We start from the raw sequence: 14,808 nt of genomic DNA on the forward strand, positions 1-14,808 counted from the left end.
TCTAGAAAACTCTTTTCGTTTATTAGCTTTCTCCACTTAAAAGGAAGCAGAATGACAATCACAGAAACGTAAATAATCTTTTAAAAACCCATTTTCATTTTCCCCCCAGAATTTCCTACTTCTCAGCAAACAGCCAGGTGACCCATGGGTTGCAGTTTCACTCTCCATCAGAGGTGGGTCACCAACAGAAGCAAAGAACACATGATTTGCTTTATGGCTTTCAAGAAAACGGGACGAATTAAATTTATAAAGCATGTAGCCCACCGTTCAACTTTGTTTCCAGACATTGAGTTTGGATTCATGGCTGAGCCGCAGGCTAGGACCATGTCTTAGGTCCTCCCCTCTCACTGTCATGAAACACTCTGACAAAACTGACTTAAAGGAGAAGGGTTTATTCTGGCTCACCGTGCAAGGGTACAGTCCATCATGGCAGGAAGTCAAGGCGACAGTCACAAGACTATTCACAGTAAGAAAGCACAGAGTGATGCATGCTGACACTCAGCTTCCTCCACATCCCAGCCAAGGAATGCTGCCACCCACAGTGGATGCCTCTTCCAATCTCAGTGAAAACAAGATCATCCCCCACTGGCATGCCAGAGGTATATCCCCCAGATGGCTTCCAAGTGATGGTCAAGTTGGCAACACTAGACACTGTGAACTAGGAAGCCATTAAGAATAAAGAACAAAAGGAGCAGTCCATGAGGAGTAACCATCCTCCCAAGTCATGCCCACCACATGCTTTTAGGAAGGAACTCTTCCTAAGCCATGTGTTGATGTGACATGGCTTCAGATGGAGTAGATTTTAAACTCAAGTAGTCCAGCAGCTCAGGAGGGAGGTCCTGCTCCAAGAAGGTCAGAGAGCTGAGGGTCTCAGCTCCTTCACACTCTCCCTCCTCTCTGTAGACATGGGGTGGGTAGCCAGTGTCACCATTCAGAACATCAATAGCGTGGAGTTTCTATGGAAGGCAGAGAAGGAGACAGTCACTGTCCTGGGCTCCCAGACAGCACCAGTATCCTCTAGATAGATTTGAGGAAATCCTCTGGCTGCTGGTGGGAGAAAGTCCTCAGCCTCACAGATTCAGCTGTGGGGGCCAAGCTGAAGTGGGAGCTACTGCCTTCTTCATGACTATTCCAGCTACGATGGTGACCATCCTAGGTACTGATAGCCTCACCCCTGAGACATCTCACCCATTCCTGCTCCATGGGCACTCATCCTTGGCACTGTCCCCAACCTCCCATATCCAGGACACGTCCTACTCACAACTCTCCTGGATCTTCACTTGGGTCTCTCTTTTATCACGCATACCATGTTTCATGTTGGGGGACCCTTCCTAACTCACAAATGTCCTTCCCTTCCGCCCACCCTTCACTGTCTCCATGGAAGGGTGATCTCCACTCAGTGTTCCCTTAAATATTATCCTGTCCACTCCCACCATGTTCTGACTTCCCAAGGCATGCACAAGCCCCGGTATCACTCACTCCCTAACAAAGGTAACAGGTGATTAGCTCTCAGTTTGGGACAACTCCCTGTCATCACAGTCAGGGCCCAAATCTCTACCTCACCTTCCCTGGGCAGCTCCACAGGGCCAAACACACAGATGTCACACTAAACATCCCCAAGAGTGCCTCCTCTTGCCTTCCAACAACCTTCTCCACTGGAGTTCCTCAACATCATGTCACAGGAGCTGGCACATGGCAATTCTGGGGACAAACCCAGCCCAAACACTGTTGAAAATGAAGACTTTGGTGCAACACAACCAAGCTCCCAAGTCAATACAGTGGCAGAGTGGAGATGTTGGGCTCGACCCACAAGTCCTGAAGTATTTTCTGGCTGGGTCTTCACAGGAAGTTGGTCAACAGACAGACCATATCAGATGGTCCTAGAAGATGCTGGGACACATTTTCCTCCGCATGCAGACACTTTAGTGAACTCCATAATTTCATGAATACTGTTGATTAGCTCACAATACAACGAAAAATTAGCTAAAACGTACAATGAGTCATAGTGAATGGGTAAGACATTCCTGGGAAGGCTGTGTGGAGCCCTGAGCACATGAAGCTGTAGTTTGGCTCACACCATGACACCCCCAACATTGCAACAGTGTATGGAATTCTTGCATTGTTCACTGCGTCCCCATCTGCCACTCTTCCACACAATGGCTCTGTCTCCTCTTCTCCAATGCCTTGGACACTGCCTAGGACCCCTTTCTCACTATATTTGCCAGAGAAAATAATATTAGGCACCTGAGGGACCTCATTTGCTTTCCCAGACAGACACAGTGACTGAGCATAACCCATGGATGACAGGCATCAAGAACAGTCACCTGGCCACAGAGACTCCCATAACCTCTCTTCTGGCCACATGTCTTGGGTTCCTCCTATTGGTAGGGTCACACATGGACCAGAGATGCCGGGCCCTTTATCCCATTCAGAAATTTCCTTTTCTTAAAAATGTTTTTTATACTCCCATCTACCCCCTCCCCACCCAATCCCCCATCTCCATTCAGGAAGTGGCAGGCCTCCCACAGGCTTGCACAAGGCATAACACGTCAGAAATTTCCTTTCTTGCAGCTCAACTGTGATATGAGCAAGAAGCACAATCTTCATGTTGTCACTGGCTCCCTCTCCTCCAGGCCTCTGCTGCTCTTCTCCATGAGTGAGGGTCTCGGCTGCCGATCTCCTGTCTGGAAGCTCTGGCTCAGTGTTCAGGGCCCAGATGTCCCTCCGGCAGCATTGTCTGACTTTTTCTCGAGTCGCTTGTTAAGTGTTTACTGGGTAGGTGGGCAGGTGGACAGACAGCTAGAGCTATGGACGGATGGACAGTAGAGAGAAGGGTGATAGAGAGATGAAGGGAGGGAGAGAGGTAAAGATGGAGGGACAGACAAACGGTGGTATGACTGGAGAGATGTGTGTATACATGTATTATGTATTAGACATGCATGGAAGGATGGGCAGATGGAGGGATGGATGGACAGACGGAGAGACGGACGGATGGACAGATGGAAGGAAATCAAAGAGAGAGGGATGGCTAGATAGCAAAGAGATGAAGGGATGAAGGGGTGTAAGAAGAGCTTCAGTCTATTTACTGGATTCTAGGATGGTGCTATCTGAAATGAGCCACTCCAGTCGGTTATAGAGGGAAAGGATCTGGAGGGATTTCTTAACCTGTCATTATCTTAAAAGGGACTCCTGACAGCTTGTGTGGAGGACAAAAGCAGCCAGAGCACGGAGACTCAGAGCCTGGACAGGCGAAGCCGTGGGGCCTTGAGGACCCATGCTCATGTTCCCCTAACAGCATCATCGTTTGGTGCACTCTGCTGTCAGCCAGATGCTCTCTACCTCCCTGTCTCACAGGAGAGCGGAAACCCAGCCTCCGCTATGCATGGACTGCGGTGCCCACAAACAGGAGTGGATCTCACACACCAGTTGTGTTACCTGAGGGCTGTGGCCTCCACCCTGCTGCCATCCACTCCGTGCCTGGGTAGTGGTGAGGAAAGGAAGCTCTCATAGCCGAGAGGCGAATGCCCAAACCTGGCCCAGATGTTAGGAGTCCAGTCACGTCCTTTGGGCAAAGCTAAATAGATAATTCATGACAAACCTGGTGTGCACAGAGCAAAACAGAACCAGGAGCAGGGGCTGCGCCTCAAGAATTCAACTTCAAACCCCCAAGGCTGGCAGCCAAGCAGCAGGGTTCTGCACCCTGATTCAGCAATTCCAGAGTCCCCTAAGATCAATAATTCATCACAAACCACCAACTAAGTCTGAAGGCTCGGGAGGGAAAGAACCGCTCTTCTCATCTGGGTGTTTGATTTTTTTTTTTTCTTTCTTTCTTTTCTTCTTACACCATGGAACTCGGGGCTTAAGTTGTACTGCACTAAGCTGCTTGTCTCATTGGCACAAAGAGGAGGGAGCTTCTCAACTGGAACTCAACCTTCTCCTGCCTCGATACATGGGACCTGTGCCCTATCTGAGCTGCCTATGTGACCCCAGCTAGGTGTGTGCACACGTGAAAATGGGCACCGATGCCATGGTCACCAGGAGATGTGTGTGGTAGTGCATGGCCTCATCAGTGCACAGTCTCTGGCCATGGGGTGGAACTGGCCAGCATTCTTCACGGTTAGGAAGTTCAGGCTTTGCTGATATCACTCAATAGCCAGGTGGGCTAGCCTGGACTCTGTGGCCTATAGTCTATCCCCAGATCGATTCCTTGTTTCTCTGTCACCAGGAGGAGACAGTGGTCTATGGCCCAGACATAGCTCTGCCTTCATAGCTCAAAAAGGTGAGGAAGTTGGTGGGCTGTGCCAAGTCTCAGCTCTACAACATGGATGACTCAGTGGTCTAGCCACTGCTCTGCCTTCACAGTTCTGCCACGTGGGTGGATGACTCAGTGGTCTAGCCCCAGCTCTGTCTTCACAGCTCTGCCATGTGGGTGGATGATTCAGTGGTCTAGCCCCTGCTCTGCCTTCACAGGTCTGCAACGTGGGTGGATGACTCAGTGGTCTAGACCCAGCTCTGTCTTCACAGCTCTACCATGTGGGTGGATGATTCAGTGGTCTAGTCCCTGCTCTGTCTTCACAGGTCTGCCACGTGGGTGGATGACTCAGTGGTCTAGACCCAGCTCTGTCTTCACAGCTCTGCCATGTGGGTGGATGATTCAGTGGTCTAGCCTCTGCTCTGCCTTCACAGGTCTGCCACGTGGGTGGATGACTCAGTGGTCTTGCCCCAGCTCTGTCTTCACAGCTCTGCCACGTGGGTGGATGATTCAGTGGTCAGCCCAGCTCTGTCTTCACAGCTCTGCCACGTGGGTGGATGACTCAGTGGTCAGCCCAGCTCTGTCTTCACAGCTCTGCCACATGGGTGAATGACTCAGTGGTCTTGCCCCAGCTCTGTCTTCACAGCTCTGCCATGTGGGTGGATGACTCAGTGGTCAGCCCAGCTCTGGCTTCACAGCACTGCCATGTGGAGTAGCTTCCCTGGGCCTTGTTTTTCAGGCCCATCTTTCTCCTGGAGCTTTGGTGACAAATCCATCTTTCATTGATTATTCCTCTTGGACTCAAAGTCTACTGAAGTGACGTGCAGGAGTGGGGCTACTGAGATGTGCTTGGATCCTGAAAACTCCGCCCTCACCAAAGGTAAGTGACGGAATGATGGAAGGCAGGGTTGGAGGAAGTGGGTCCCTGGGGCTGTGTCATTGCAGCCTCTCTCTTGCCCTGACCTCTCCCTGCTATTCTGCACCACTTCATGGCAGCCTTGAGTTGGGCACCTTTGTTGCACCAATGTGTCCCCACTGCTGAGATGTTCAAACCACAGGCTCACAGTAAGGGAGACAGTCAACATGGGCTGAAGCCTCTGAAACAGAGAAAATATAAGCCCTTTCTCCCCTCAGAGTTTTTTTTTTCTATCAGGTATTTTACCAGAGATGGAAATGTGGCACTCTTTGAGGGTATAGGGTTCCATCATAGAAGTTCTAGTCTGCAGAGAGAGAGAGGGAGGAGGAAGGGGGTGGAGAGAGGAAGGAAGGAGGGGGAGGGAAGGAGACAGAGACAGAAACAGAAACAGAGGGAGTGAGGGAGAGAGGGGGAAGGAAGAGGGGAGATGAAAGGAGAGGGGCGGTGGAGAGAATGGCTCCCCAAGGATATTCCTCCCAGAGATCAGGGCCCAAGACAGGGTCTTGCAGCCCAGATCTGGACACAAAGTCTCCCAACTCAGGAGCCTGGTGGATCCGCTTGTGGTGTATTCCAGCAGCCGCCAGGCATTGTCCACATGGCAGATCTCACAGGCAAAAAGTCTATGGCAGCTACAGACTTACCTGGTGAAGTGCAGAAGCCCCAACACTGGGAGACCCTAGCAGAGGCGCTACATCTAAACACCGTCCAGGCTCACGATGCCCTGCAGCCCTGTCCCTTGTCCACTCTGGCACCATAGATGGAGATGCCAGGGGTATCATGAGGGTTCACAAGACAAGATCTCATAAATGAAGTCCAGAGGCTCTGTTTAACATCCCAGGTCCGTAGCACCATGAGGGTTCACAAGACAGAATCCCAGCACCTCAGATGAGAGGTTCCGATGAAGTTTGCAATAAACTTCCGTGGTTTAAGCCACCAGGTACTGACACCATTATGGCAGTCTTTGTTGACTCTTACGGTGGTTTAGGAGAGAACATCTCCAGTTGGACTTGGAGCAAGGTAGGAAAGGGGGAGATTACAGCCAGTGCAAGTACAAAAAGAACCTACCTGATTCCAGGTCTCTATCACCCTTCCTTCCATCAGTGGCAGGGGGCATCTGGGCACCAAAGGATCCAGATAGACCTGCAAAATGAACCAGAAGCCTCTAGCCTGAGGAGCACTGGCCACACAGCTCCCTGCACCAGTATGCCCTGCCCTCAGCACAGATTCAACACCGAGGGAGAGTCAGGCCAAAGACAAGGGGCTCACACTTCCCTGTGTGCTGGGAGCAGGGAGTTCCTGCACACAGCAATGCTGGGTAGAAACACATTAGTAGGAAAAGCGACTGGTATCCACCTGTTAGCAGCATTAAGGTCTCTTCCACAAGCCCCATTCCTTGGGGACCTTTGTGTGCTGCCCCAATCCCTGTTTATAATTTACCCTTTAGCCATGTTCATGACCAGCCCAGGTCACTCTCTGAGGTGGGAACACGGGCGTTCCCTGTGTTGATGCACCCAGCTGAGCTCTAAGGGTTGCCACAAAGGAAGCGTCCAGTGGGAGGGCGCAGGTTGACCACGTGCCAGAAGCTGCATGATGCGCAGCCATGTGCCCGGGGCCTGGCTGTCAAACACACTTACACTCCATTCATATCATGCATGTGCTAGGTTAGTACCTGAGAGTGGCAGAAACATGAAGAGTTATGGATGACAGAAGGGAGAAGAGGACCCTTCACCTAGTGGGAGCCAGGGAGACCTCTTAGGGCAAGGAGAAATGTGAGGGGGGAATGGAAGCACCACGGGGCAGGCATTTCTGGGTGGAAGGGCTGTACAAGGCCCCAAGGCAGGAGGGAGGTTGACGGGTCCTCATGGGGGTGAGGCAGGGGACCCCGGCAAGCAGCACTGAGGAGGGGAAGGACAAGGGCAGAGGCCAAGATATGGAGGATGTCACAGGGCAAGGGCAAGCTGCCAGGGGCTGTAAACTGGAAGTGGAATGCTGGCCCGTGCCTATAAAGGACTTGTGACATGTTATGGCTAAGTTGACCTATGACCATCTTAAGTTTTGAGACACCCAATCCCAAATGACATACATAAAGATGAATGTATGAATATATACATAAAGTAGAATGTAATGTCTAGACCAATTTTACATCTCCTTGATGACACATATAGACATGTGTATACACACACAAATATATACACAAAACCTGGACATGCCTGTCTCAATACATAGACACTTACAGATGAGCATACACAGCGGCTAGTAGCATGTTCACCGCACCAATGCTGATAGAACTAAACACATCCAACAACAGAGGCAAAGCATGGGCTGCACCCCCACACACAGTCCTGGGCACACTGTCTGCCTGTTTCCAGGGCTGGGAGCACTTGATTGGAATGGCACCACTGCTTAGTGTCCTCAGTTTACCTTCATGTGCTTCTCTGAGGAGACTCCTTCAGACTCAAGCTGTGGGGCTGGGGGGAGGGCTCAGAGGTTAAAGCTCTTGCCAAGCGAGGAAGCAATGAGAGTTCAAATTTCCAGAATTTGTGTGAATTCTGTGTGGGCACAGCACTCTTCCCATACTTCCAGCCTCAAAGGGCAGAGACAGGGCATCCCCAGAGCAAGGGGACTAGTGAGACTAGCTAGGCCACTGAGCTCTGGGTCTTTTAAGACCCAGCCTTAAAAGAGTGAGACAGAAAAGTGATGGAGGTTGATTCTGGACATCGACTGATGTCCACAGGCATGTGCATACCAAAGCACGTGTGCACATGCACATACACACACACACACACACACACACACACACACACACACACTCAAAGAAGAGGAGGAATGCAGGTTTTGTGTAACATAGAAGCACAGGTTATCATATGTCTTTTCTAATCTGGTCAGAAGTCAGTGTGGCTTCTTCCCAAAGAAGACTCATGCTGGTTTTGCCTTGAGTCACTTAGCATCCTAACACTGGGCTACAGGAGAGCCCTCTGCAGCCAGGACAGTGCCCTCTCCTTACTCCGCACCTCTCTGCTCTTAGCCGCTGGCCATGGGCCATGTCTCTAGGCTTGTGACCATTCAACAGTATTTCAGCAAAAAGAAATTTATTTTCATCTTAGGTGTTTGCAGGTCATTTCAGCGGTGTTCTCTAAGGTTACTTTTGCATTGTAACAGAAGGTGGTCCTCACCATCTTGAACCCCATCTGGGATGCCACACCAACTGGCTTTCATGAAACTTGAATTAGGATTTTTTTCCATGTCTAATGAATCAAAGAGAATTTTCAGAGGACGACCAAAGCTGTTCAAATACTGATGATAGTTGGGATGATTCCATGAACATATCAAACATTTCTTGATGCTCAAAAGGCAATTTCCCATGAGAGAAGAATTAGGTATTAGGAAGTATACTTCTGCAACTTCACCCCAGCGCCTACGTTTCTGTGGTACCTGGTTTCAAGAGAATCATTATTTGAATCCATGCCTCTGGTCAATAAGTGTGAGTTATGTCGATACCCCATCACGGAAAGGCTTTAAAGCATCCACTTATCTGTCTTATTAAGAATGGATGCTTGGTGGATTTCAGTGGGAAAGAAGGAATCTGCTACCACAGGGGCTCAGAGCAGGAATAAATTGGGTGGTCTTTCCCATCCACCCCATCTCCAGCAGCTCGAGGTCTCAAAACACCTGTCAGTGCAAAGATAAGCGCAGATACACTTCTGCTGGAGCAAGCATGCAGCAACCCAGCAGCCAAAATGAATTTGCAGGGACCGATGCCTGTGGGCCTTCACATCCTTAGAAACCTGCGGTTTAACTACTTGCTTTGTGTATGTGAATGAAGGCATGTCTCTGGTACATACATGTCTCTACTACATGCATGTGTGTGCACGCATGTGTGGAAGCTTGAAGTTAATGTCAATTGTTTGGGGCCATTCTGTCTTTTTTTTCAATCTTCAAAATTTCCTATTTGTGTGTGTGTGTGTGTGTGTGTGTGTGTGTGCGCGCGTGCGCATGTGTGTGTGTGTGTGTGCATGCGCGTGTGCGCACAGGTCTATGTGTGCATATTGTTCTGTCTAGGCCAGAGTGTGTGTGGAGGTCAGAGGACAGCGTGCAGGAGCTGATTCTCTCCTACCATTTACCACTGATTCCTGGGATGTAACTGGAGTCGTTAGCTTTGGGCAGCAATCACTTTTCTCTGCTGAGCCATCTCCCTGGCCCCAGTGTTTATTTTTTGATACACAGCCCCTCAGTAAACCTCAAACTCATCAGTTTGGCTAGGACAACAGGCTGGTGAGCCTCAGGATGTGCCTGTCTCCACCCTCCCCACACGCACTCAGACCTTCATGCTTGCCTGGGCACCTTAAGATTGAGCCATCACCCTCATCCTGTGTCAACCACTTCTAGTCCATATTCCATATTCTATTCTAGGTATGTTGGGTGTTGACTATATCTTGAACCCACTCTTCTCTCCCAAGCCAGCTATATTTTAGTAGTTTAGTACAAGGTAATGTTCATGGCACCATGCACGGCTATACTTACCGGGGTGGAAGATCGGTTTCTCATGCCTCTTGGCTCAAAGAGCATGCCATCACCCTTAAATTTAAGAAGAATGAACTTTTGTTGATTTCACATAAACCAGAGACAGTGCTAAATGCAAGACTAGGAGTCATTGAGATGACTCCTCACTTCACTGCTGAAGGGGAGAATCCTATGGACTGCAATGCAGATATTCACTGCAGAGTCTACACGGGGACACTCACAGCTGACAGTCCACATACGGGGACACTCACCGCAGATTCCACAGGGGAGACTCACCACAGAGATCCCACACGGGACACTCACTGCAGAGATCACACACATGGGGACACTCACAGCTGATAGTCCACACATGGGGACACTCACTGCAGAGATCTCATACACGGGACACTCACCACAGAGAGCCCTCACAAAGGTTTACATGCTGTGTAGCAATGGCACACGAGGCTGTCAGACCTGACCTTGCATTCTCAGACACCTAGTGAGGCATCCTGGGTCATGGCCATTACCTCAACAGGTGAATGGACACCTATTCAATCCCTAGAATACAGGACTGGCCATGCAGCATGAAGGGTCTGGGTGAACAAAGAAATAGCGGGGTCCCTTTGGTTAAAAACTGAGGACTGAGTAGGTGGTAGCAGCAGAAGGCTACCCTTCACAAGTCTCCAAGTGTGACTCCCGCACAGGCCCTGCGCTGGGCCACTGAACAGGCTCCATGTCTACAATACCAGCCTTACAGGACTAGGGGAGCAGGACTTCAATGCCCAGACCCTCACTGGTGGATTCTGTACAGAGAACAACAATGCTCAGGTGCAGCCTAGGCAGCAGGAAGATCCTGCACACATCGTGAGTTCCTTCTTAGAAGGCTTCCTCCTTCAGAGAGGTCTTGGCTCTTCATGCCTTAAATACTACTTCCTCATATGCCAAGAAAGTAAATTTTTATTAAAATAGTAACCAGTGAGGTCCAAATGAGATGGGTACCCCAGACTCATGTTGAGAGAGCACAATTAGCTAATTGGCTCTGGCATGTGTGGTGGTCATGTGAATTGTCCTCTGGAGGACCTGGGAGAGTCACAGGTACCCTCACCTTATAGCTTCTTTTGGCTTTAAACATATTCTATAAAAATCACTTTGCCAAGCAGGGCTGTAAATCTAGAGTTGGCATGCAGGGTAAATACAGACACTGTAGAGTGGGAACGGGGGTCCTGCTTGCTGGCAGTGCAGGCTCACTCACACGCTTTTAACTTAGAGACTGAGCTCTGGTGCCCTCAGATGGACACTAGAAAATGGAAAGTCTGAAATGTGTCATCTTTGATAAGGACTATCAAACAACGTGTGTGTGTGTGTGTGTGTGTGTGTGTGTGTGTGTGAGAGAGAGAGAGAGAGAGAGAGAGAGAGAGAGAGAGAGAGAGAGATTTATCATGGGTAAATGCCTTCCCAGTATATGGGGTGACAAGTGACCACCACCATGTTTGTTTGTTTTGTGTGGATCCTGGAGCTTGATCTCAGGTGCTCAGCTTGTACAATTTGCCAGCTGAAATACCTCCACCCCCTCAAACAACAGCCACCAACACAAGCAATGATAATTTTAATTTTTTAATTCTATAAAAATGTTGGGATGCACGGCTTTCAGAAGAAAGGCCACCTATGGATTTTCATTGTGTGTGTTTGCTATAAACTCACTATGAATCTTCTCAAAGGGATCTCTCTCTCTCTCTCTCTCTCTCTCTCTCTCTCTCTCTCTCTCTCTCTCTCAAAGGAACCATCTGCCTGTCACTGGGGAGGTGACTGCAGCCAAGAGCAGCCATCTGTAACTCAACAAATTCCCTAGAGCACAAGACACTTTGTCTGTCCATGGCAGGATCTCACCAAAGTCCTGGGAGAAATTCTGGTTTTCTCCAAGATGATCATTTCTTCCCAGCCGGAAGGCAACCAACTCCTCTCCTTGCTCAGGTCCTCAGAGGCAAGGACAGCAGGGCAGGAAGAGGAGTGGGGGGAGAAGGGCAAAATCACAACAGCCCTGAGAAGCCTAGCTGGGTGAGGCAAGGAGTCCAGAGCGTCTGTGGTTGACACAGGTCCCTAAAATGAGTGAGCACATGGGGTTGGTCTAGGTAGGACGGTGACAAATGGATTTAAGAGATCTAATAGATAGCAGGTGATATTTGCATAAGATCTCTGTGGTGGTTTGAATGAAAACAGCCCCCATAGATTCATAGGGAGTGACACTATTAGGAGGTTGGCCTTGTTGGAGGAAGTGTGTTACTGGGGGTGAGCTTTGAGGTTCCAGGTGCTCAAGCCAGGCCCAGCGTCTCTCTTCCTGCTGCCTGTGGGTGTTGCAGAACTCTCAGCTGCTTCTCCAACACTGCCCACTTGCTGCCATGACCATGGACTAAATCTCTGAACCTGTAAGTCAGGTCCTTAAATGTTTTCCTTATAAATTGCCATGGCCATGGTGTCTCGTCACAGGAATAAAAATCTAACTAAGACAAACTCTGTATTTTAATTTAGACTTTCCAATCAATAAGAAAGCAAATTTTCAAAGAAGATCAAGCTGGTGGGCTGAAGAAATACCTCAGTTGAATGCACAAGCGTGAGGGCCTGAGTTCAATCCCGAGCACTGGCATTAATTAAAAAGCTGGAAATTGTGGTGTCTGTCTGGCTCCCAGCCCTGGGGGCGGGGTAGGTGGAAAGCAGAGGATCCCTTAGGCTTGCCATCTGGCCAGTTTAGCCTAAATGAGGCTCCGGCCCCAGAGAGAGACCCTGACTCAATAAACAAACAAACAAATATAAGAGATGGATCCTAAGGAAGGGACACCTGAGGTTGACCTCTGACCTCCAACCATAGTGTACACATGTGCACCCTCAAGCACACAGGCACATACACACACACACACACACACACACACACACACACACCATAAAGGAAATTTGTGTGGCTCTTGACATTGACTTGATATTATCTCCTTTGCCACAGAAGTCAAAGAACTGCTCTAGCAAACAGTCCCAAGTGGTTCCTTAGCTCCGAAAGAGTGGGAACAGAGGCTGATCTAACCAATGTTATGAAGAATATGCTTAGTGTGTGCAGGACCCTGGGAAGGAACTCAGGGACACAAAAATTTGCTACCACAGGGCCTCAGTTTTCTCTCCTGTAAAGTAGGGACCAGCACTTTGGTGGTTTAAATGAAAATGTTCTCCATAGATTTCAGCTACTGCTGCTGTGTGGGGAGGTTCTGGCACCTTCAGGGAGGAGCTTTGCAGGAGGAAGTGTGTCACTGGGGGTGGGCTTTGAGAGTTTATATCCTCACCCCATGTTCTGATCCCCCTCTGCTTCCTGTGTATGATCAAGATGTGATCTCTCGGCTCTCACCACTGCCATTCCTCCCTGCCATGACGGACTCTCCTCCTGGGACCTAAGCCAACGCAAACTCTTCCCTCTGTGTGTTGGCTTTGCCCATGGCATCTTATCACAGAATAACAACTAATACACAATTCCCCTCTCCCTGCTGTAGTTCTAGTGTGAACTCAGTGGGACTACACATGCACAGTGCACACCACAGGTTTAGGCACACCTAGACAATGCTCTGACCTCAGAAACTTCCAGACTAAAGAATGAAAGAGAAAGCAATGTCTTCCCACATACCACGGTTGTAGTTATGGTAACAAGTCAGACCGCCCTGACTAGGAGGGCTGAATGAACAGGGTAAGCAGAGACCCTGGGCCTCCCTTAAATTCTGCAGCCCAGAGTCATTTGAGACTTTCAGAATTGGAGGCACCTGCTGCTTAGATAAAGAAAGCTAAGGCGGGCTTGTAAGCAGCTCTAAACTGCACTGAACTGAACGGTGAGTAAAACCTTCCCCCTCCAGTTCCTTGTCCAGAAACCTCGTGACATGTGGGCAGAGAAGCAGCCAGGATGTTTCTCCTGCAGAACCAACAGCAGATAGCATCTACAGAGAGGTGATACCTTCACATCTGGCTTGGCATGGGCCGCAGCTGCACTGAAGGATAGAGCAGGCATCTGATCACCCCCAGTTGGCTGCATCTGTAAAAACCAGAGGAGGAAATATGACCGTGGTCAGAGGGCAGTTATAAAAGTCAGCAAAGAACCCCGCAATCTAAAACACAGGACTGCAGTGCTGTCAGGAAAGAGCCTTGTCTTCCATACCTTCAGATGATGCATCTGGGGAGTGGATGTCTTACTGCTTGCCATTCATTCTCAGTGGCTGGGTAAGAGGGTGAACTTCCTACTGTGCAGGTTTTATGTCACATTATACCATGAGACCCCGGATCTCAAAATCATCCTCTCCTAAGGCACCAGCAATGGCCCCTCAGGTCTCATCCTATCCTCACTCAGCAAAAATCACCCCAAGGAACTTCAGTGTTGATGGGTACCCAGTGGGGCCCACCAGCCTCCCTACAAACAGGCAGGCATCCACATGACCCAGGGATCATCTCAGCAGAAGAATGTGGCCATGTGGGTGAGTGACTCCATCTTAGATGGAGTCGTTCCCCCAAAGAATAGAATGTCCTTGGTGTAGAAGCTGGATTGGTTGGCATGGTCAGGTGAGATGGACAGTCAAACAGGCATACACATGCTGAAATGGTGTTACGAGCCAATGAGGTCAGCTGCCAAAATTTACCGAGTGCCGTCAGTGCTCAGCTGAGGACATGACTTTGATTAAATTGTCCAATAAACTGCAAGGGAGTGGAAACATTGACCTCACTTTATATATGAAAACCCAGGGTCAGCAAAATAACCTAATGCTCACCAATGTGGTTAGTTGAGTCTCAGTTCCCAGAGTACCAAAGATGCTAGTGTAGAACAGTTGTTTCTCAGCTATTATTTGGGGAAACTTATGGAATCTCTGTGGAGAAAGACATAGCAGGCGAAGGTGGGTCACTGGGGCGGGCTTTTGAGGGCCATAGCACCATTGTGGATTTTGGCCTGTGCTCTCTCGCCATGAAGAAGGCATTCCTGTATGTTCCTGCCACCGAGGAATCACTCGCTAGCCACCATGTGTTCCTCACTGTGATGGGTTAAGTCTCCTGAACCATGACTCAAGAAAAGAAAAAAACTACACAAATGGACAGAAGCCCACCTTAAGTTCTTTTCTGTTGAGTGTTT

The 14,808-nt window shown here is 49.4% G+C and overlaps 1 protein-coding gene across 1 annotated transcript in view; it reads right to left on the reverse strand.

Annotated features, from left to right (window-relative positions):
- Positions 1–376: 376 nt before the first annotated feature.
- The window catches only part of Cdh26 (cadherin 26), a 52,264-nt gene continuing 37,832 nt past the window's right edge, over positions 377–14,808 (reverse strand). The window contains exons 14-17 of the mRNA XM_087911400.1: positions 13,648–13,725; positions 9,690–9,743; positions 6,234–6,308; positions 377–956 (exon numbers count right to left, since the gene is read on the reverse strand). Of these exons, the coding sequence (XP_087767526.1) occupies positions 759–956; positions 6,234–6,308; positions 9,690–9,743; positions 13,648–13,725 (405 nt within the window). The 3' untranslated portion in view covers positions 377–758. The remainder of the gene's footprint in view (positions 957–6,233; positions 6,309–9,689; positions 9,744–13,647; positions 13,726–14,808) is intronic.

The sequence above is a fragment of the Myodes glareolus genome, chromosome 10, assembly GCF_982192425.1.
Source record: "Myodes glareolus chromosome 10, mMyoGla1.1, whole genome shotgun sequence".
NCBI classification, from domain to species: Eukaryota; Metazoa; Chordata; class Mammalia; order Rodentia; family Cricetidae; genus Myodes; species Myodes glareolus.